This window comes from Cygnus atratus, chromosome 10, assembly GCF_013377495.2.
Source record: "Cygnus atratus isolate AKBS03 ecotype Queensland, Australia chromosome 10, CAtr_DNAZoo_HiC_assembly, whole genome shotgun sequence".
NCBI lineage: Eukaryota > Metazoa > Chordata > Aves > Anseriformes > Anatidae > Cygnus > Cygnus atratus.
In genome coordinates, this window is record NC_066371.1 from 19,434,928 (window position 1) to 19,458,305 (window position 23,378).

Sequence of the window (23,378 nt, forward strand, 5' to 3'; positions counted from 1 at the left end):
CACAGTTAATTATAGGTTCATTTAGTTACATACCACACCATGAGAGTTAACCCTTAGGTACTCAGCAAATAATACTATGCAAGGCATATTTCTCATGCTTCAAAACATAAATTTCAGTTCTCTAAGCCAGCATTTTTAGTAAACAGTAGATGTTTTTACTTTCCCTCAAGCTTTTCAGGTGATTTCAAAGTACTTCTACAGTAATGTCTCAGTACCATCTTTATAAAAAAGTATTTCCTAGCTTAATTTCTTCAGGAACTCCTTCAGACTCCCTCAAAAAGAAGCACCAGTTATCTTCATGTTTGGTTCACAGGAAGACATCTCTGTGTCAAAATATTCACATGATAATAAAATAACATGGTTTTGGTTATAACAAGAATTGGGATATTCTTGTGGGAATCATTTTTCCATAAAGATGGCTTTCAAATTAAGTTATATACATAAGAGTTTTCCCCCTCCAGTTGGGACAATAGATCCGCGGTTCCATGTTTTCAAATAGCTTCCACTTATCAGAGATAAGATCCTACCAGCAGAGCCTATCTCTGTAGCCTAGCAGCTGCCAAGATTAGCATGCCCCAAGAACAGGCCAAGAATTTTAACACAGAGCTTCTGGCCTGTTGTCAATGAACATTTCCTCCAATACAGAAGAACGTGAAATTTCCTAATTTTACATACAACGCCCGGCGCAGTCTAAGCAAACCTCTTTGGCTTTGTGTCTTGCTTACCTGGCATACTAGATTTTCTTCTTTTCATTCTAACAGGTATTTTAGCAATAGCCGAAGCTTTCATTTTACAAGTGAGCAATCACATATTAAAAGAAATTCACTTTTAAGGTGTGTCATATTGATGGATGTAATTCCCCTCAGCCAACTCACTCTCCAGACCAGGCATAGCTGTTGCTCTTTGTTAAGAAATCTGTCTTTACTATTTATAGATGAGTTAAGGAGAAATATCCAACAATTACATTAATAGTTCCTCTTAATAAACCACTTATGTTATATTAATTGAGCCTGAATATCAAGACTGATGTTTTTACAAAGGGTTAATCAGTTGCTGTAGGTCTTTAGTTCAGAAGGTCATAGGATGCCTGTAATAACAGCTTGTAAGCACCAGCTTCACTTGTTCGTAAACCCATCAATAACAAACCATGCATGTCTGTAGCACATTTAATGTGTTAATCAGATATTAATGTTATCGCTCGCTTTAAGGGGAACCTTAATATAAAGTATAACTCCATTAAAGAGAATTCAAAAAATCTTAATGCTATGCTATTCTTTAGTAGAGTTATTTGGATCTGTAATGTTCTGGAAGACATTTTAAGATTACACCTTCTAGCCTAAATTTGCTGCAACTACAGCAAGGCAAACTTCTCGGACCAATTTCCAGAGAAAATGAAGCTTAAGTGCTCAGTTGGTGTCTGTCTCCCACTTGCTTCTCATGTCCCATTGGTAACAGCTGAACCTTTTTAGTAATTTCAGCCAAATATGACAAAGGGTAGAGATTGTGAAGTAACTTCTGTGAAAATAAAAGATCACAGGGAGGAGACAGATCCTATAAATGCTCCGCATGGCAGTGTGAATGCTCATGTTGTTAGGCCTCAGGCAATTCACAAAGAGTTTGCCATCAGCAATAACACATGCTTTTGCAGGAGGGCATCTCCACTGTTGCATTGTTTATGTTTTTTGTTTGTTTGCTTGTTTTTTTAATCATTTCCTTTTTTAACTGAGGTCTTGATCCAAGTCTTTCGGACACATTTTTAACTCCTTATTGAACTTCTTTATTTATACATTAACTATTGTACCATCTCAATAGATAATAGTTTTATGGCTGCAGGACTTATATACCCAAAGGTAACAGTATGTTATGACTCAATTAAAAACTCATGTTTGAGTAGTCTTGTAAGAGCATACATAGTTGTACTCATAACTGTGTGTGGTCTTATATTTAGTATAAGATCTAGTATGCTTAAGGCAAGGCTAGTTTCCCTAGTAGGCCACCAGCTGACACTACAAAGAGAACCTACAACTGGAGCACTAGCAATAAATGTTGGCTTAGATGTTACTTCGAGTTTGCAAATACTGACGCTTTCCTTCTGTCTGTCCCAGGGGAGCAAATGCAGTCCATTAGGTGCAGCTTACTTTTAAGTACCAGAAGGATCGGGGTCATTTCGATAACTGGTTCTAATGCAAACGAATACTAGTGCCTTTTGGCACTAATTGACCATGCAGAGCCAAGCATCCTCTCTGCAATTACCTGAATCCCTCATCCTTTAATAGATCCATGCTACACTCTTCCAGTACCAAAACAGGCCTTGTTTGTGTCCTTGGACTAAAAGGTTGTTCTTTATTTAATCGATTATTTAATTGTTTACTTCAAAATACCTGGAAGTTCTTTCCATTAAAGCAAAAGTCTGTTCCATTTGTACAGCAAACGCTAGCAATTATTGCTTTCGGTGAGTGTTTCAGGGCTTTGTAGCTTCAGAGTTTTCTGTCACCAAGTGTCTAATATAGCAGTTGGACCAAACCTTGGTTTAACTTCCATCTTTACCAAAACCTGTCCTATGCATTGCTCCAAGTGTCTCTACTTAGCCTAGCTATGTGAGTTCATGTTACTGACTCATCATTGCAAGGCTCTTGGAAATGTTTCTGCAGATACTTTCAGCTCACACTCTAGAGGTTTGGGTTGTTTGGGTTGTTAAGTACAGAAGATTCCAGCTTCTGTCCCCATTGACACAGCACGGTCAACCACATAAACCTAGAGCTGTGTAGTGTGAATGGGTATGCTTTGTCAGAGATGTAATGAATGAGACTGCATTGTGCAAGTTCTCCAGCATAATTCAGTGTAAACTTTGTGTAGCAGAAACACTGCTTGCTTGTGTATGAAGATCGTTCTTAGTGAATAGCCTTGCTGGGCTGTTAGTGTCTTGCTAACTTGGCCAGTGACTGTTTTCTGTAGTTTTAACTGCATAAAATATGCAGACAGAAGTGTCTAGCTTTATGCAAGTAAATCAGTCTTAGGTTTGGAAAATTAAATTTGAAGTGTGACAGATGTCATCTGGTGAATACAGGAGCAGCAGAACTGTGCTCATCAGCTATTTCTGAAAATTTGTCAACAACTTAATCCTATATCTAGTCATGAGTTTAAAAAAAAAAGATTCTGATTTAATTTCTCAGTAAAACATTGAAAAATACAAGTTAAATAATACAAGGAAAAAAAGCCATGTTCACAGGTCAGACTTCAGGTCAATAGATGCTGTGTTTTCTCTTTGTCATGACTTTTATTACATGATCAGTGTAAAGTTTACAATACTCAAACACAGCAAGTATTTGCTTTAAAGTTATTACGCTTTGACAACTGCATTTGTTTCAAATTAGTACGTTTGTTAAGAAATGAGGGCTTTGTTCTGCAGCGTGAGAGACTGAAGGCTCTACCAAAGGTCTCAACCAAAGGTGCTGCAAACAGTGCGAGTCTTTCAGGGAGACCCAAATAACCTATACAGCAACTGTTTTGTCTAGATTATGTTTCTTCCTGAGTTCTGCATGACAGGTGTATGCATAGTAGGAAATGTTGCTAACTGTCCAAAGTGAAAGACTGAATTACCTTAGAAAATGTCCAAAAATGTGGGCCCCATTCAGTGGCTTTGCTGAGCAAATTAATCATTAGAGCAAACATCTAATTATTTCAGTTATAAAAGGTGGATGACACTGAATTTGGAATTTGAGATCTTTGTTATTTATTAACAGACCCTGGCCCTCAGTCCCAGCTATCTTTGTCAGCAGCATGAAAGATTGTCAGCTCTGGTAATCATATACATGAAATGCGTGTTTTGCTTATAATGCCAGAATCCTCTAAAATTGCAACTGCGAGTAAGTGATAGCATTTATCATTCCCTAATCTTCAGCGTAAATCAGGAATTCAGTTTTCAACCACATAAGATATAAGAGGGAGTTAAAAGCCAAAATACAAGTAGGACCATGTATCACAATTTCTGATTAGCTGAAAGTGGAGGACAAGTGGAATGAAAATTCCTTCTTGCGGATTACAGTTCTTGTGCAGTCCAATTCCCTCTCATAATTTAGACTAACATTAATGTTCCCTTTATCTTTACTCTGGGTTGTTGAGAAGATGCAGAGCTTGTCTCTCAAGTTTGGTCTTGTTTTAAGACTATTATCTAAAAAACACAGGAAAGCCATAAAATAGAACTTTGATCCTTTCAAATACAAACAAAATACTGTAAGAGTGCAAAGATGTGTATTTTTTTTTCACACCTAGCAAAATTGCCCAGCAGCATCTTGTCGTGCCCTGCAAACACCCAGTAGGGATTCAATTTTTGTAATCATTCAACTCTGTCCTGTGCTCCCACCAATCTCAATGGGAATTTTCCCATTCAGGGAGCTGGACTTCCTCCAAATTCAGTGTTTGGCCTTTCTGGAAATCCCACTCCCCCCAACAAAGGCATGGTGAAGAAGCTGCCAGGAAAGACTTTGCTGCAGCTAACTCGCCTTTTCGAATTGCACCAAACCCCTGCTGCAGTGCCAGGCCTTGGGGCTGGGGTGCTCGCAGAGTAGGAAGGTCCTTTGAGCAAGAAGGCAGTGACACACAGGAGCCATAGGGTCGGACAGGACTGGGCAACCTCGGATAACATGCTCTGTAAGTGGACGGCCCTTCCCTTTGCCTGTACCTTACGCCCATGTTAGTTTGCGATGTTTTGGAGGCTTTTTTACTTACTGCTTCCATTCATGGCCACATGTACAGGCCACATGTGCAAACCTTCTCCTAAGCCTTCTCCTTCTGGTCTACTCTGGGCAAAATGTTGTATTGCTTAATTAAGCAAGCTAGCTACTAGGACCTTCTAAACAGACACTTCTGGTGCACCTAACATCAGATTTTCTAGATGTTGTGTGACATTTTAGCAGTGGAGCAGCATTTTGTGGTTGCTGTTGTTAAGACTGCTATTGCTTTGTGAGTACTAGTGCTGTGTGTTGCGTTGGCTGAAGATTATTTTTGCTGGTGATTTTGGCATTATCTCTATTACTGACTGCTCTCTTCACTTGTGCCATTGCTCTGCCCCATTCTCCTCCATCAAGCTCCATGTTAAGGTGTCTAGCAGCCTCATCTATCAGAGGTCTAAACGCAGCTGTAGCTGAAGTCTGTCAGACATGCTACTGCCAGTAACAACAGGGGGCATCTACCCACTGACAGTCTGAGCTCCCCCGCTGCCTAAGGGAGCCTAATTCTGGACTTTTCTTCAGGCAAGAAACCTTGAAAAGTGCTCGAGCAGTTGCATGTTGCAGGTGCAGTACCGTGCTAAGCGTTGTGTTTGTTGCTGCTATGTGCTCAACACACCTGTTGATGCTGGAGATCCACTGAGAGAGCAGTAAGGGGAGCTGGATGTAAATGAACAAGATCTTACATGGGCATGACAGCCAGCCCTGGGTGTCTTTCACTCGCCAGGATCCGAACTTGTAACTAGACAGGGAAAGTAATTCCTGAAAAACGCTTTCCAACTTCTAGCCACTCTAATTCAGGAATGTACCACAGCTGCAATTATTTCAGTAGAGGTTAGTATCCAAATATAAAGAGGAAAATCGTTCATCAGTTTTGCATTTAAAGAGCATCTCTCGCATTAAAAACTAGAAGCTTCTGAATACAAAAATCAGGAACGTTTCTGTGGCTGTGCCAAAACAAAAAGCGAAAAACAGTTGGAAAATAATAAGCATGATTGCAAGGGCACTGTTAGGTTCTGGGCGTCAAGAAACATGTGGCTGTGCTGCTGATGCTATAATATCACTTGATTGCTGGTGCCAGGAGTATCAGGGCAGCCTCACCCAGTTCTGTTCTGCTCAAAGCTGGTCTCCTAGACTCTCTGGAGTCTATGGTAATTTTCAGCAGCTCCAGACACAGGCGAGCTTTTTTCTGGTGTGTATGTGCCATTAGAGACATTCTTTCTGATGGAGTTGTGAGGCAGCTGAATACAGAAGTGCATGGTTTTGGTTACTATCAGCCAGTTGTGCTGCGTGCAGAAATCACTTGGGGCCAAATTCAGCTGATGTATGGATGTGGGTAGGAAACGTTTGGCTCTGCTGTGGGGCCCGTGTCCTCCTGGCAAACCGACCGTGCCCTGCTAGCACTGCACTAGCCAGGCACTAAGCATCCCTGGTCGTCTTCTGGGAACAGAGATCCCACCTGGAGCTGCTGGGCTGCCGAGGTGCCCCCAGGAGGCTGGAGCCAGTCCTGGGCACAGCCCAGAGCATCAGGCTGCCCTCCCTCGCTGCTGGACCCAGTCCTGGGCACCAGCAGGAGCGGGGCCATGTCTTCATGCACGTGGAGGCTTAACTCAGGCAGAACTATTAAACCTCCAGAATTTCACTCCTATATTCAGGAAAATGATAAAATGCTTAGTGTAGCCTCTTTTATTAGCCTGTTTTCTAGTGTGCTAGTGCTTACAGCCTTTCAAAAGTTTCATCTGCAAGAGCTTGTGTTCTGCTCTGCTTCTTGTCGTCAGGCTAATAGGTTAGTTAAAGGAAAACGTATCCTGAAGCAGAAATATCTGTCTCCTCTAGAGGACAGTTAAATTCTTGCAGTGGCGTGGTGATCTCACACTATGCAAGCAGGGAAGTTCTGTGGCAGCAATCTCCTTCTGAGGTCAGGGATGCTAGCAAGAAAAGGGCTGAGTATCAGAAAAGTAGGCTTTACAGAATGGCTTGGTAAAACTCCCGAACTCCGTGTTTTCCAAGTGCCTGTGTTTCACCTCAATGTTATTGCAGCCTTCCCTAAAGGATAAAATGCTAAACACTTCGGTTTGTTATGACCATTGCTTGCTCCACTTTAGAAACACCTCCTGGTTTCTGGTAGTTTTGCTTGGTATTTGCAGCAACCCTGTTAGGCATGTTTGGCACTCCTACAAGCCCTCGAGCTGAACGGGAAAGCTGAAATGCTACAGATTCAGAGGGTGAAGATGCATTGCAAAGTTAGTGCACCTATGTATGCCTCCAAAGAGAGATGCTGAATAAAAATCCACCTTGATGTGCTCTTGAATTGCAAAAGCCTTCTAATGCAGCCTGTGCCCATGATTTATAACAATGACTCATAATATTGCATTATACTTAATATGATGTAACGCTGATGCAAGATGCCATTCGTGGAATTTCAATGTCACAGAGAAAAAGAGAGGAGAGAGCAATCTGGTCATGTACGTTGCCGTGCTGTCAAAACGAAAAGTATCCAGCCAAAATAGGTAGAGCCTTTCAGTACCTGCTTTGCTATTTTAACAGAATAACTGGAAGAATAACATTTTTATTTCCTGGAGCATAAATATCTCTCAGACATACATTATTGTGTTACTTACAGTAATTTAATTAACTTTGTACTTGAGAAGACAAATTTGCTAACAGACAACTCAGTCTTGCAATTATAACCCCTCACATGGAAGTTTGCAGGGCAAATCAGGATTATGCCTTTAAATTAATTCAAGCTTTATCTCTCTTTTCTGACCCAGCTGTTATGAATTCTTCTCCTGTTCTCCCTGTACTGCTTGCTTCTTCCTGCAGTGAATCAGCATTTCAGGAAATACTAATTCAAAGAGGAAAGACATCCTAGACTCCATTTCTGGAGGTCAGAAATAGCAGCTCTCCAATAGGTTTGACAAATGATGTGAGGCTTCTTGGACTGCTTGGGGCCAGTTCTGCAGGGTGTATGCAACCCCTGCTTTGAACTCTGCCCCTTCCCCTCCGAGTGGCCGGGGAAGTTTGAAGTCACGCGTATGTACTACAAAACAGAGCCCGGGCGGCTTGGGGATAGCTGCTGGCCCTAGACGGGGAGAAATGGAGAGCTAGAGCCCCGTCTGCTTTATAACAGTAAGGAAAACTGTTACCTGCCTCACCCCAGCAGCAGAGGCACCACGGGTGCTCATTCTGCAGGAGCCTTTGGCACCTCTGGCCCTAGTCCGGCTGCAGGAGCTGCTGGGAGTGCTGACACTGCTCACGCTGAGCCAGGTGGGTGCCCAGCTCGCTGAGTCTGAGCGTGTGCACCAGCACGTTTTCAGCATTGCACTAGAAGGCTGTTCAGGAAAGGGAAAATCAGCATGTTTTTTTGTGTGTGTGTGTTTGTTCGTTTTTGTTTGTTTGTTTGTTTGTTTGTTTGTTTCTGTCTATGGCCACTAAAATCCTCCACGCTTGACATGGCCAATTTTCATTTAACTTCTGGGAGCTGACAGATGCTCGTGCTATTGCTCTGGCAGAGTCAGGTATTCAGTAGGTTCGGATAGACTGTTGTTGACACCACGGGCAGCACAGGTAAAACAAGGCTATTAACGTGGAAAGTCTTGAATTGAGACCTCCAAAAAGTCTGGATCACTTTTCCCGGTGTCTCTTTGTTGGTTTACACCATGAAGTCCTTCCCATGCCCAGTTTCCCTGGCAAGCCCAGCTGCTCTGCCTACTGCAGAGCAAAGTCTGTCATCTCTTGCTCGCCAAGATGGGACAGATGAATTGACTGGTGACAACTAGATACCAATATGTGTTTGATTCACCAAGGTGCATCCTGAATTACCTGCATCTGGTGTCATTCTAAAAAAGTACCTTTTTCACAGGTCAGCTGTGAGCACCTGGGGGAGTGGAGCACAGCACACAGTGCTGTTTCACATTCCAAGACCAAAGAAGCAGAAGGGGCTGACTTTTGAACAAAGTAGCGGTGCCTACAGGTGAAGATAACAAATCAATGAGAACTGAACATCCAGTTTATTTTTGGAAGCCCAGTAGGTGCCAGTCTGTCTCCTAGGTGCATAAATATCATCAAAAACCTAGCCATGGGCAAGTAAAACTAGACAAGAATTTATAGCCCAGAGGAAAGCCACCAAGAATAGATTGTACAGAGGCTGATAAGATCCATATTGCTCCAAAAGGGAGAGTACCACCTTAAAACAAGACAGTCTTTGTTGTGAAAGGGTTAGGTTGTGAGACCCAGCTTGCCAAATATCTGTAATGGCCTCCCTCTGCCAATTGTCTGTAAATAGTATGATCTTTCACATGAGAGCAAAGCCTGAAAGGAACCTCTCTAGCAAAAACAACATTTATTCATTCTCTGCAGGTTGGTGGAGTAACATGCCTCTTCTCAGTCATGTTACTCTTTTTTCCCTGAAGATTTCCAACAGAGATTTGTTCGAACAAAGATCAGTAATTTTGCTCTGTAAGGGATGCAAGAAGAAGCGTAGAAATATCTCTAGATCAGAACAGTTCCTGAGCCTGCTGGAGAAATGGCAGATCGCCAGAGATAGCACCGCCACTGTTCTCCCAGATAACAATGCGCAGAGCTGAATCTTCCAGGCATATTCTTTTAGGACAGCAAATTGTGTACATCTAGGTGAGAAACACAAGGAGCTCACGTCCGAGGAGGAGGCTGCTGAATGCTCTGCCTTCCCACCAGCCACCTCCAGGGCCTCCTCCACCCTACTCCATATCTGGATGATAATGGAGCCAAAGATACAATGAAATACTAAAAGGAACTTTATTTTTTTGTCTATATCTTTGAGCGTCACATTTGAAATAATTTTCCAAGACAGAAGCTACTTCCATCTGTATTTACAGTCCTCGTAGGCTGGTGTGTCATTTCTTGGGAATGTTTTACTGACATCACCTACCAAATAAAAGCAGACCTTTCAGGAAAGTAGCTCTCCCACAAAGGTGAAACTCCTGTGCTGTTATTCATTCCTGTGGATTTGTGCTTGTCTAGCAGAGCAGACTGTGGGCCTTGATGTCCTACCAGGCTCTTCAGTATGCGCCTTTGTGCTACCAGAAGCCAAGTAATAAACTCAGTGAGTCTGAGATAATTTGATTCACAAATATTAAAGGTCAGTCCTTGAGTTATGCTCAGAGTTCTGTGCTAATTCTGCTAGAGTTTTGAAGTACCGTGTTTGCACCAGAGAGCAAGACCCAGGCAGTTGGGATATTGGGCAGTGTAAAACCCATAATCTGACCTACAAAAGTCCTACAGTGGCACGAAACAAAAAAGAAAAGGTTAGGCTTTTGTTTGGGTTGGAAATGGCTTTTCTTCAATACCATCTGCTTGGCTGCAGCACATGTACCTAAGTGGAGATGTCTCAGAGCCTACAGGTAATTACCACAACAAAAATAGTATCCACAAATTAAAGACTCTTCCTAACTTCCTTCTCCCATTTGCTTCTAAGTCACACTAACATAATGCTGCAATGAGGATTAATGCACAGGGCTGCGAACAGTGGCAAAGGCAAAACGGAGAGCTAGGAGAGCGGGAGGAAGCACGCTCACTGGGGAGATGCGATCAGCAAAGGTTAACTCCCATGCTCGCTGCTCGAGGCCATGCTGGATGGGGACACAGCCATCGCCTGGCTGCTCTGGCTGGGGTAAGGCAGAGCCCCCGGCCCTGGCGCTGCTGCGAGGTGTGTGGCACAGCCCGGCCTGCACGCCTCAGAGCAGCACAGGTCAGGCTGGCTCTTGCGGCTGCCACCGACCATCAGCAAGCCTGCTGACCAGAGAGCCGGTGCAGTCGGTTCCCAGAGTCACCAGGAAATGTGTGTGCTGGAGGCTGCTGAACCCGTCTTCCCCAGCAGTAGCTGCTCACAGCTACCCACTCCCAGGCGTGGGGTAGGGGCGGGAGTGCTTCCGTGCAAAGAGATCAGCCCCGTGCCTAACACTGAGTCAGTCTGCAGTCGGCTTGCTAAAGTATTTTTCTCCTTGTAGAGGTAGTCCTCACACAAAGAGCAAGGTTTAAACAGTTGGTTTGAAAATGATCCCTTTTCAAATGAGTGAGAAGTTCATGTCTGAACCTGACGGGAATCCCACTCACCCACAAGGTAGCAGGCGAGCGTTTTATAGTCAGAACCATTTGACTTTCCAGATAAAATGTTTGTTTGCTTTTTCTTTTTACAACTGCAAAGAGTAACATTTAGACAAATATTTGACGGACAGATGGCCCAACAAGCTTGTATAGCTTCCAAAGCTGCCTACTTGTCTACGGTACTGTGCCGCCGGCATCGGGGCGGACAGCAGCGCTGGCACAGGGTCCGACCCGGTGCCAGGCCGCAGGCGGCCGCGGCAGGGAGCGGGGCACTTACCTTCCGCCCGGCCTCGTTGTTGTGCAGGTTCATGAGCGTCCGCGCATTTTGCTTAATCTCCCGGGCATCCACAAAGACTTTGGCGAACCCTATCCCATATCTGATGTCAGCAGAGCAGCCTCCCCATTTCCATCCTTCCTCCTTGTGGTACTGTCCTTGTTTTTCTTTGTCACAACCGCAGTCGCTCAGGTTTCCCTGCGTGCAGGCAGCCGTGATCGCATGGGCTACTCCAGCAGCAATGATGGCATACGTGAACGCCGCTTCTCTGCTACCTGAAATTAAAACAGTGCTGTAAATGCATGGTGCAACATGGTGACAAGAGTCAGAAAAAGACAGGCAAGTTCCTGCAGTGCAAACATCAGAAGGCTATTATTAGAAGTGCTGTAAATCTGCAAGCATAAGCAGGTCTCTACTCTCCTAAGTATTGATTTTTGTGGATGTTCACTGTCTGGAATGATAGCTCTCTGTGAGGCAGCAGGAGATAAGGTATTATTTAGACAACTTCATGTATATATTTCCAAATGGTATTAGAAGTAGTCAAACTAAACTATCGATAACAAAGGAGAGGTGGCAAATGCTCTAGCTCAAAGAGAACAAACAAACAAACAAACAAAATAGAAAGAAAGAAAAAAGAAAAAAAAAAGAAGAAAATAGGTGGAGCTGAGGGGTGAAATTGTTAAAACAACCAGTTTCAGCCTTTTTCAAAATCAGCTCAGAAATATGACTTTGTTTAGAAATTTAATTTTACACTAAAATTGTTTTTACAGGAAAATATTTTTAGAAATATTTTTCTGAAAATACTTTAGCTCAACTGAGGCATGTTTTTCAAGTCATAGGTGACAGTTTTCAACACTGACATTTGCACAGACTCAGGGAAATAGCTTTTTTTTTTATCTCAGAATTTTTCCAAGGATGGGAAAATAATAGTCCTGACCTTTTGTAGGTATCATGCCAAAAGCCAGGTGAACAGCCTCACCAGAGGGCCATGAGGAAGTGATTAAGCCAGTATTATTCTGTGCAATATGGCTATAAAGGCAGGCATGCATTTATTTGGGGGAAGAGGGATTCTCACTTTAAATCTATAATTTAATTTATTTTCTTGAAGCTTCCATGCATTCTGGTGTGTGGACTTCCCATGTGTGGAGCCTATGGGATCTGTGAGGCTTTTGGAAGCTGTTCTGCTCAGAGAGGGTCCCTTCAAAACACACCAAGGTTTGCAGAGGTTGCTAATGGATATCTCACACGCCATTGAAAATTGCCAGATGTCGCAGACATCAACCCCTACTCTTATTTCTCCGATGGCTATCAATACAGTCAGGATCAGGCTCTTATTAGGATAGGGCAGAGGGAAGATCAGTTTCCCTTCTCCAAACACCTGCCAGTTGAGTTCTGGCAGACTTCAACTGCTGGCAGTAGTGTGCTATCCGTGCACAAGCACATTTCTGCTGTTTATTGGAATTCACCAAAAATAATCACTCAGAAAAGAAATCTTACAACCACTTCATTATCGGCCACATACCTTTCATATATATGAAATTCTGAATTTCTGTACTTGTCATTAAGGTTCTTTTAATGAAAAATATTCACTTCCTTATGGCAAGAAAGTAAAATGGAAGACAAATGACACTCAAAATCTGTTAAGAGGCAACTTTGTGCCCTTTTATTGGCAGAGGTAATATTCCCATTTACACTGCTATGGGCTGTGTTTTTAATGGAACTTGTAGTCCAGAACTAGATGCTCTCAAAGGATTTCTTGTTTTCCCTTATTAAAAATCAGTCATAAAATGTTGAATTGTTGTGACTGTGGACTTTGCATATGAGGCTTTCTAGAACTAGGGGGTTGTATGAAAATCTGAATGTGGGATAGAAATCCCTGGCTTTAAGTGTATTCAAGTAGTACTCTGCGTGCCCCTGTGCCAGCTGCATGGGGAGACCAGAGGCAACCCAGAGTGAATCCACAGGGACCAGCTAGGGCATCTTAGTCGTTCTTCTCCAGCTTATCCACAACTACATCCTCACTATTTTAAGTACTGCACTATGAAAAATGCCCTGATATACAGGAGAGGGTACAATAAGTAGTCCCAATTTCTCCACTCAGAGGGTTTCTCCCTGAAGAGGCAATGTTTTATGCCAGGTTTCTGTTTCATGGAGTAGCAAGAGTGGGACAGCACCAAAAAAAAAAAAAATTTTGAGTAGAAATTTGCATTTGGTTTTGTTTTTCCTTCAGATGGATGATTCCTAATCTAGCACAAGTTGTTTTCAAGATAGAGAGTAAAAAAAACACTGGGAGATTATTTTAAGTCTACATTGTAAAGATGAAGCTGCTGTTCTGTTTCTTAGAGGGAAGCAAAATGCAATATAGAGGATATAAAACCAGCACAGTCAGGAACAGAATCCATTATCAAGCTTTATCTTAAAATATTTTCACAAGTTACTTTATAAATTGGTCTTGCTTGAGGAAAAAGTGCGGCAGCTTTTCCAAACTAGAAGTTAGTAGATTACAAGGTAAACAAAGCAAGAGTCTGGAGGAGTCGAGCCAGGTGGGAAGCACCTTGGCACTTGTGCAGTATTGATAAAGTGGCACAGGCTTGTCACGTCTGCATTAAGCTATCTGCTTTCCATAAATGATTCACCTTTTTAAGCTTCTGTAGCTCACACAAGTGTCAGCACGTAGGGTAGGGGTAGGCATAGTTCATTCTGAACCTCTTTTGTGGCACCGTTTTAGATACCAAAACAGTAACAAAATGTGGAAAACATGAGAACGTGTGTTTTCCTGCCACTTTTAGATTACAAATACGACTGCTGTTCTTCTGATTTCAGCAGGCAGCTGAAGTGCCTGAAGGATTAAGAATTATTTTAAAAACTAATAAAAAAAAAGGAAATAATAATTTCAAAATGCATATAACAACAGATCTGTTTATCTTTGTGGATGATCAGTACAAACCATGATCCTAGACGCTGATTCAATCTAAGTGCTTCGTGAACGCTTTTCCAGCCAGTGCCATGCAAGGGTGCACCTAAAATCACTTGTGATGGGTAAACTGTCAAAATGAAGCAGGATGGCTGCCTGGGATGTAAAGGAGCTGTGGAGGAAGGTGAGAGGTGGCTACACCTGTATGAGAACTGTGATGTGTACTTCCCCTGGTATTCGATGGAGGTGTAACTCATTTACAGGTGCCCCTTCCATTGCACTGCTGTCTGCAGGGCGAACCCTGCTGATACTCCCAAAGTGCTGGGGAGTATCGCACCTCTAGTGTCAGCCTTGCAGCAGCTGATGAAAAGACAGAGGAAGCAAAGGGGAAGAAGGGAATCCCCAAACCCGTCTGTGAGAGCTGTCCCTTCAGCTCCCAGACGACACGGCCTTTCCATAGTCTGGACTGAGCAGAGGCTGAGCACAGCCCTGAGCTGAACTCCAAGTGTTAGGGACATCGGAACAGGGGCTGGCAGGCTCTCAGAGCCTGCTCCTGTCATTTACAAGGCTGGGGATCCGACAGGGCTTTCCAACCACGGCAGCATGCCCAGGTATAAGCACTATGTTAGCAGAAGTGATGTTCAAGCTCGGTGCAGATGCGCTGGGGCTGGCAGGGCAGTGGCACCCCTGCTCCCAAGCCACCAGTGCCACCCCTCAGCACTTGGCTGGGCCGTGGGGTGTGGGCGCTGACGGCTGCCTGGCTCTGCTCCTCCATCCAGACCAGTCCAAACAAGTGCTTCAGTGCTGGACGAACACAGAGGCTTTTCTTGGCGGGTCGGACACAAATATCTCCCTGCTCTTTCTATTTTTTCTGGACTTACATAATGTATGCATTGTGTCCATGGCAAAAAAAAACTCCCACTCCCCCACGGAGCAGTGTGTTGCAGCTCTGTTTGCTTTGATGGCGGGTAGCTTGGCATCCCCAACTTCCTGCAGCTCTGCAACTCCACTCTTCCCATGCAAATTGTCCTTCACAGCACTGAGTCCTGTCTTTAGCCCCTGCACTGGGTAGCACAAGACAATCCCAAGCGCTCTCACTGAGATCTGCACTGTCAGAGACCACCACCGGGTGTCAGAGGGCAGGGGTGAATATTATCACAAGTGAAAATGTAAATATTACCAGCACAGGTGGCTCCCCAGTCACTGAACATAACTATATGGAACTCATACATAGCTTGGAGCATTAATCCTGCAAGTGTTCACATGAACATCTTTGCTCTTGTGTTTAAGTGTTGGCAGGATTGGGCTTTGGCTGGTCAGCAAGCGCCTGTGTACTGGCTGCAAGGAGGGCTCTGCATCCTGGTATTAATTCAGCCAGCTTAAATTTTTTACGTTTAATCTGAAAATGTCAACAATTTATTAAAAACTTTGTTCATGTTGATTACAAATGAGAACTTGGATTTAAAAAGAAGCAAAATAACTTGGTGGAGCATCAGAAACAGGGCGTAAGCCTGCAAGATACAGAGCAGATTTGATTTCAGGAAGGCAGCAAGTGCTCAGCCATTTGGTACCTCTCAGGATCTAAGCATGTTGCTAAACAGCTTGGCCCCTCTCATAAATTGACTGAGCTGTGAAATGAAAAAGACAAATTTCTATTTATCTCACCTGAAAACCTGGGTTATATTTTCTGCTATTTAAAGCCAAAGGGTCAAAGAGGGAGTTATCTGCAGTGACATGAGCTGAAATATGATTGTGAAAATATAAAGATGGAAAATACAACGTACCTTGCCAATTATGTGCCATAGCTAGCATTACTTCACATCCCTCTATAGAGGTCATAACTCATACCTAGTTAGAACGAAGAACAGAACTCTTCCTCTGCCTACTTTGGGGTGTGCCGTCTCCTTTCTTGGTAGACTATGTATGGTCTTGGAGTTGTTTTTAATTTGGGGGTTGTTTTTTTGGTCGGTTGGTTGTGTTATTTTTTTTCGTTTGTTTTGTTTTGTAATTTTTCTTTAACCTAGCATGTGTGATTAATAAAAATAGTCGCTTAAAAAATCATTGAAATATCCCCCTTCCATTTTTCTCCTCCCTCCTGTAGTGGCTCAGAGTTTTGAGGGGTTTGTACCGTCTTGAAATGAAAATGACTTCCCTATAAAAATTGGCAGTTTCTCTGAAAAAGATTAGCACCCATACATTAAGTTAGTAGAGTTGCTCTAAAAAACATTTGAGACTTTGGGGGGTTGGTCACTGTTTCATCACCACAGGAAATTCTTAGACAGAAAGCAGCCCAGATATAGTGACTTTTTTTTTTAATACCCTCTTTAAGCTTGTAAAGTTACTACTCAATGTACATACACTGCAAAAAATCACAGCAAGTATTCTGGAGCTCAGATGATGGTTTCCCCTTTTCAGATGGCTTTGATCCCTCCACACCAGTGCGTTGCTTCGGAAAAGCCCACATACTGACCCTGCAGTAGGAGAGAGCTCTTCTATCTCTCTAGTGAAATGTAATCTTTTTCTTTCTCTGAAACATGTACTCACAAGACACATCTGAAGGCAGGTATGAAAACCTTCTGATGGGAATTCCAACTACAGTGACCTTGGGGCAATGTTTTATCTTACTGTGACAGTCCCTGCTTAGAAAGATTGACTTTTTGGCATAGAGCAGCATGCTGGGTTTTGGATGTTCAGGCCATATTTCAGCCTAGCCTCTATTTTGCCTGCAAATAACTGTTCTTGTGCAAGATACTTACATTGAAAAGTGGTTGTAAGGGTTGGAAGCTTAGCAGAGAAATGCAAATCCTGGCCCTACTTGAGTAGATAACAAGACTCCTGTTAATTACAGCAGTATTTCTTTTCTGTATATCTCAGGGTTTTCTTAACACCGCTGATCAGAATTTATCACTCTGTCTTCTAGATATGGGCCACGCTGCATAGTGCAGCACCACTTAGAGCATGTGCAATATGAAAACGACAAGCATTTTCATGTTGTTTTGCCTGTGGTTATTTCCCTGGTCTGCTATTTTGTAATTCAGAGAGAATCAGACTGTTTAAAACCTGACACAAGAGACTACGCCAGTACTTAAAATCAAAAATGTTCTAGACAATGATTGAACATGGAAACCCTTTTTGAACACACCTGTACTAGGATCTTTTCAAAAGTTTTTTTGTCTTTATAACAATAACAAAATTAGATTTTACAGTGTTATGTATCTTTTTGCTAGACCAGACCAGGCTACATAGGAGAACGAGCTAGAACTCGTTCTCTTTGCACATGAGAAAAGGAGATGCTTCCCAACTGGTAGCTACTGAGCAAGCCTGTTAGAGGCTGGCTTGTGGGATGGTTGTCATTTGTTTCAGTAAGTGACAGTGGAAATGTCCTCTCTTCCTTCACGCTGTTGAAGGCACAGCAGGAAAGCTTGTTTTAATATAGGGAAAGTAAATCACTGCTGAATTTGGACCAGTGAGCAGTGCAGAGCTAAATTTGGAGTGTATAAGGGAAAGTTAATAGCCTCTTCGGTTCTAAGGTGTACGTCTGGTTACATCTGCAGTGATCCCTGAGTCCAGGCAAGTGCACAGCACTGAGCTGCCTGCTGCACTCGGAATTTTTAAGGGCAGTTTGTTCACGTAGATTCTTCTTTTGCTTTCAGCTTTACTGGCATGAGTAATGTCAGATGGGTGGAGGTATCAAGGGGGTTATACTGAAAAGCTGTCAATGTAAAAGAAACCAAAAAGTGATGGATTTTAGTAAGACCTGGATGATTACTTGGCTGAAACCAGTTTTGCTGTAACGTTCTTCAGGGACCACTACATATCTTCGTAGCCCTCAGATGATCCCCTTCATCCTCTCCCATGCAGGGTCCACGACAGCTTCTGCAAGGCTGCACTGCCTTTCTTCTCAGAGATCTGCACTGAAATGAATTTCCACTTCACTGTATCGCTTTGTAGAGATGCAGTCAAATAGTATGTATTATTTCTACTTGGAAATTTTTCCTATGAGTCTCATTGAATAGTGGCAGTGAAGCTCCATTGTGACAAAAGGGCAGCTTTGTATTTTTGCCCTCTAGATGCCATGAAAAGTATGGGTATCCTGAAGTAATTATTTGAGATAGTTACGCCCTGCTTGTACCTTGGCTTATCACTGCCACAACTTGTGAAGTTCCTGCTGACCACCTGGCTGCATGCTGCAGGATGCGCTTTGCCATAGCACCTGCTCTTTCTGTGGTCCACCAGAGCCCAGATCTGATGGTCTGATTCTGACAAAGGCTCCTCTGGTTGCTCGGATGTACAGGCTTGAAGCACAAGGGGTGGGTGGGGGTTCTTAGGCCTATCTTGCTTCAAAACCTGGCGTTTTGATTGCGGCTGGCTTTGGGAACAGAAGTGCTGACCACCGTAACAAATGTGTTTGGTTTTAAAAGTGTCCATAATTGCCATGTTGCATCATCTCCATGGTTATTTTAAAAAAATCTCTTTGTGACTTTACATTATTAATAAGGTTTCTACAGCATTGTCTAGAAAAAAAAATCCTTATGTTAATCTTGTTTGCAGTTTTATAATTTCCTGCTGTAACTGGACCAAACCTAGAGCAAACTGATGTCATTTTTACTGTTATTTCTCTTCATGTTATTGGCACTACTATCACCAGCTGTCACGATAAGATATCCACAGCGTATCAGTAGGGAAGAATCTCTCTTTTGAAGGACAAACCAGATAAAATGACACAAGAAACAGAGTGTATATGCTGTGCACTGGTTGGAAGCAGGCTATAATGAGTTGGGACACTCAGTCTGTGATCACAAATCAGCTGTATGAAGCATGGATGAGTTTTAAATGATTGCAAGCTCTACAACTACATTATCACTGGGAGACAGATTAAATGTAAACTTGTTAAAATACATACCCACACATGCTACAGAGAAGAAAAGGAAAATTTTGTTTGATGCTTTCCTTCTACAGACTTCAAAGTGTTTCCCCAAGGCTAGTAGCCCTGTTGCCATTTTGAAAAAAGGGAAAAGAGAAAAAGAGAGGAGGAGAGGAGAGTGACAGGGTCCTTCAACCCCACATCAGCAGAGCCACTGGGAGAAATTAGGCCTCCTGAATCACCCCGCAGTGTCAATGAGAGAATTTAAATAATTTGGGTGCATTTGCACAACGTTCATAAACTAGATCCCCCAGTAAAAAAGGCAATGAAACCTGTTTTCAAAGAGACTTAGCTTGGTGTGCCATCAAAATCATGGGCTGGGAAATAGTTCCCAAGAATATGTGGTATCCAGGGTAACTTATTTGTATGGGCTAACACACGCAAATCCTATTAGCATAAGAGTTACTTAAGCACATCCTCCCAAATTGATATTAGAATTTGCCAGTTGCACGCGCTCAGCAGCGCAGCGGCAAGGCGAGCCGCATTACTGTCATTCTGAAGTCATCCCCTAATCATAGAGCAAGCGCAGCAGTGCCGCTCGAGTCCGAGCACCGCTGCCTAACAGGGAAAGAGGAATGAGGTCATGTAGCCCCCGACTCCACCACCCGTGGCCAGACAAAGGTGCCCTGCAAGCTTCCAGGGGATCACTGTAAGGATGCGACTGAGCAGGAACTATAACCAGCCTCTAAAGGCTATAAAAGTACCAATACGCTGCTGTTTGAATAGTATATTGCAATACACGCTGTGTCAGAGGACTGAGAAGCTAGAGCTGTTGCTGTTAATTTAAAAAAATGGCAAGGGTACAGTATCTTTACCCTAATGGTGACTCGGTTTGTTCTTCTGCACACTAAGCATCAAATACATCCGATAGGGTATACAGCTCTTCCTGTCACACTCTCTCCTGTTTAGGGTAAGGGATATTGGCATGATCTCCCGTTTCTGGACACCACATTTGAATTCTAGCTTTGTGGCATGCAGGTGTTACCTTTTTAACCAGAATCAAGTACTAGTCCCTGTTCTGTGAATGGTAACCCAGAGCACACCCCTACATAGAGATCTTAGGGGAGGAGAGGGAAATCCAGGAAAGGTGCCTTTTCCTAACAGCCACAGAAAGATGAGCTGTGTCAGACATTCTAGGTCTCTGTACATGCCGATAGACAAGAAGAGAGGAACAAGGAGACAACCTGAACCGAGCAGTTACACTGTAGTATTTCATGACGGTTGAGGGCCTGAGTATTTTTATCCTTGAGATGCCATTGCATATCTTACATGCATGTAGGATATACTATTGCTGATCTCAGAACCTGTGTGATTTTTTTGAAGGTTATTTTTAAATGTAAATGCCGAAGCTGTTTAAATTTGAAGTTTTTGCTTATTCTTTGAACAACTTTTATAATTTGGATGATATTCAACACTCAACTCTGCTCTGAAACCAGCGATGAATTTGCGCTATCCATCTTAGCATCATAATGGGTAGATAGAACGTATTAAGAGTTATCACCTCAAAGACAGATCAAAGTCTACTTCCTTTAATATTGACTTTCTTTAAAAGGACCTAAATATAACCCACTAGCTAAATAATTCAATTTTGGGAGGGGTAGAGGAACTGAGTGCATGTTTATACAACAGCCACAATAACTCCGCACTTTCATGATTTGTTGGAGAAGAAATCCTTCTCACATTTTGTGCTTAAGGAAATGTTACTCTTAGGCTAAATTAGCCCAAACCTGTCAGCCATCCAAATGGACTCTTCACTGACATAAGTGGCAAACACTTGCATGGATCACTGACAGGAACAGCCCAGCTCAAGGAATAGAAACAATGAGCTAACCTGAGCAAATGGTCCATTTTCAGATGTTTCACAATGGCGTGCAGTGTGGTTTTCACATACCCTACTTGACTCACTGTGTTTGATTATCAGAGGTGTTGAAAGACCTGTTGCTCACACTGGACTTTAAAATTTAATTGGTTTGTTCTCTTTCTGCTCCTTAAATGCCTCAAGTTATTGGAAAATAAGCATATCAACATGCACACGTGATAAAATGACGTTCAGTTAATGCCAAGCATTCTTGGGCTTTCCCAAGCAGAGTGGCAACACTGTCTGTCTCCGTGAGAATGCGAGGAATGGGGTACTAGGGCCAGGTCCTGCCATTTGTCCACACACAACTAAATGGCACCTGGAAGCCAGTCCAGTCCAGAGGGTTTCCCCATAAGCTAGAAGCCAGGCATAGCTGTTGTTTGGGGTTCTCATGAAACACCCATGCTTTCTATCACACTGAGCGTTGTTTGACTGTTTTTGTGGTTTTCCTATCTACCTTCCAGATGGGGAGGAGGCAGAGAGACCTGAACGCTGGAAACCACAGGTCCCAGCTTCACCTTCTGGACATGGAACAGCATACTGTGAGTGATCAGCTTTCAACTACAGCTCTAAAAATTGCTATACCATTCTTTGGAAAACTCTTTTCCTTTCTCTTTAAGTGCTGTGGAATCAACAAACATTGAGTAAGCTCTGCTACTGTGTGTTCCGCAGTCCAAGGGCATGAGAGTTTCAACCTCAGCTCTGTTTCCTCAAATGTGTTCATCATTATCGATGCCAGTTTAGTTAAGAATTTCAATATACTTTGTACTGCAAAAAATGGAAGCTGGAAATGGGATCTTCTGACTGTCAGTTGGAACAATCTGTTTGTAAATGCCCTGACATCTCAATCTGCAGCGCACCCATTCTTCCTGGTGGGAGAGGGGTCACTACAGTAGTTACTACAGAGCAACTGTTCTATGCGATGAGTGACTGCTGGACCTCCATCCTAACAGGTACAGACATCGGGCAGTATCACTGTTGATGTTTCTACACCCAGACATGTAATTCAAACCCCGCTCAGCATTCAGTCTCTGAGCACTGCCTTTAACCTTGTTCACATCCTTAAGTACGCAGACACAAGCGGTGTGCACAAAATGCCCCTTCCCAGCCCACCGTGTGCCCCTTTTTCAGTGTCATGCGGGTGGGAGCCGGCAGTAGCTAGCGGAGAGGCAACGTACCCACTTTCAGCTCCTTCCCGAAGACGGTCCTCTCTCCCAGGGCTGAGCAGTTCCAGCGCCCGTTGCGAAACTGGAATTGGCACTCGTTGATGCCCATCTGGGACCCTTCCCCGATGACGATAATCGCGTCGGGCCTGCTCTGGCAGATCGCCCGCTGCCGGGGGGCAAGCCCCGGGATCTTGTTACAGATGATGCTGGCTCCCAGGGCCACCACCGAGGAAAATCCCCTGCAACGACAAGAGACCAAAGGTGGCCGGGGGGAGGCTCGGCACGGCGGCAGATGCAGCAACACCCCGTGGGGCTGGCTCCGGCAGGTGCCCCCGGCAAGCAGCCGCCTTTTCCCCCTGCCTCTTCCCTCTCCCTGTCTCTCCCTCCGCAGCCCGAGCAGAGATAAGGAGCACGTGGGCTCCTGCCAAAACGGGACCCAACTTCCTCATTCGTCAATGAAAGCGCAGGCAACAGCGGTGCGTGCCCGGGCACAGGCAGCGGACAGGGGGGCTTCGCCTCCCGTCCAGCAGACGGAGCGAGGGCGAGAGCCCGAGCCCCCTGCCCCCGGCCGCGCCGCTTCCCCCGCAGCCGAGCGCACCTGGCCCGGCCCGGAGATGCTGCGGGACCGGAGGGGGACCGGAGGGGACCCGCTGTGTCCCCTCGGTGGCCCAGGGGCATCGGGGGGGGGGGGGGGGCGCGGAGGTCGCCAGCGGCAGGTGGCTGCGGGAGCCGGCCGGGAAGGGGGCGGCCGCGGTACCCCGAGCCGGGAACGGAGAAGGGGCTGCGGACAGCCCCGGGTGTCCCCCCCAGTTACCGGGTGTCCCCCCAAATTCCGGGTGTCCCCCTGCCCCCAGGTGTCCCCTCAGCCGGGGCCGCGCATCGCCGGGGCCGCCGCCTTGCCCCGCGGAGGCTGCGCCCCCAAGGGTCGGTAAGGCGCGGGGGCTCTACCTGCCTCTTAAAAAATAATCGTGATCACCAGCATCGGGTGGGTTTTTTTTTTTGAGACTTCCCGAGTTAAATAGTAACACGTCTGGGCAGGTTGGGCTGAGGGCTAGAGAGAGCGCAATTGTTATAAAAGGAGAAAAAAAAAAAAGTAAGAAAAAAAAAAAAAAAAGAAAAAGTTACTTACCCGATCTTGATATACACAATCCCCAGGCTCAGGAAGATGTGGAAAATCCAGCGCCTTGTTTTCCTGTTCATATTCCCAGCTTGCCGTGGCTCAGCCCAACATGCGAAATGATGCCCGGGGTGCGCTCCGGGTGCCGCCGGGTCAAGGCAGCGCGGCCGAGCGGGGCAGCCCCCGCCGCAGCCCCCGCCGCCCGCCGCCGCTGCTGCGCGCTGGGGACCCCCCGGGGGCGCTCACCATGGCCCTCGGCCGGGGCTCTCCGCACCGCCCGTCCGCCGGCTCTGCCCCTCTCGCCTGCTCTTTTT

At 44.5% G+C, this 23,378-nt stretch overlaps 1 protein-coding gene across 1 annotated transcript in view; it reads right to left on the reverse strand.

Annotated features, from left to right (window-relative positions):
• The window catches only part of WNT7A (Wnt family member 7A), a 32,540-nt gene extending 9,393 nt beyond the window's left edge, over nt 1–23,147 (reverse strand). The window contains exons 1-3 of the mRNA XM_035558330.1: nt 23,077–23,147; nt 21,960–22,186; nt 11,089–11,360 (exon numbers count right to left, since the gene is read on the reverse strand). Of these exons, the coding sequence (XP_035414223.1) occupies nt 11,089–11,360; nt 21,960–22,186; nt 23,077–23,147 (570 nt within the window). The remainder of the gene's footprint in view (nt 1–11,088; nt 11,361–21,959; nt 22,187–23,076) is intronic.
• Nucleotides 23,148–23,378: the final 231 nt, after the last annotated feature.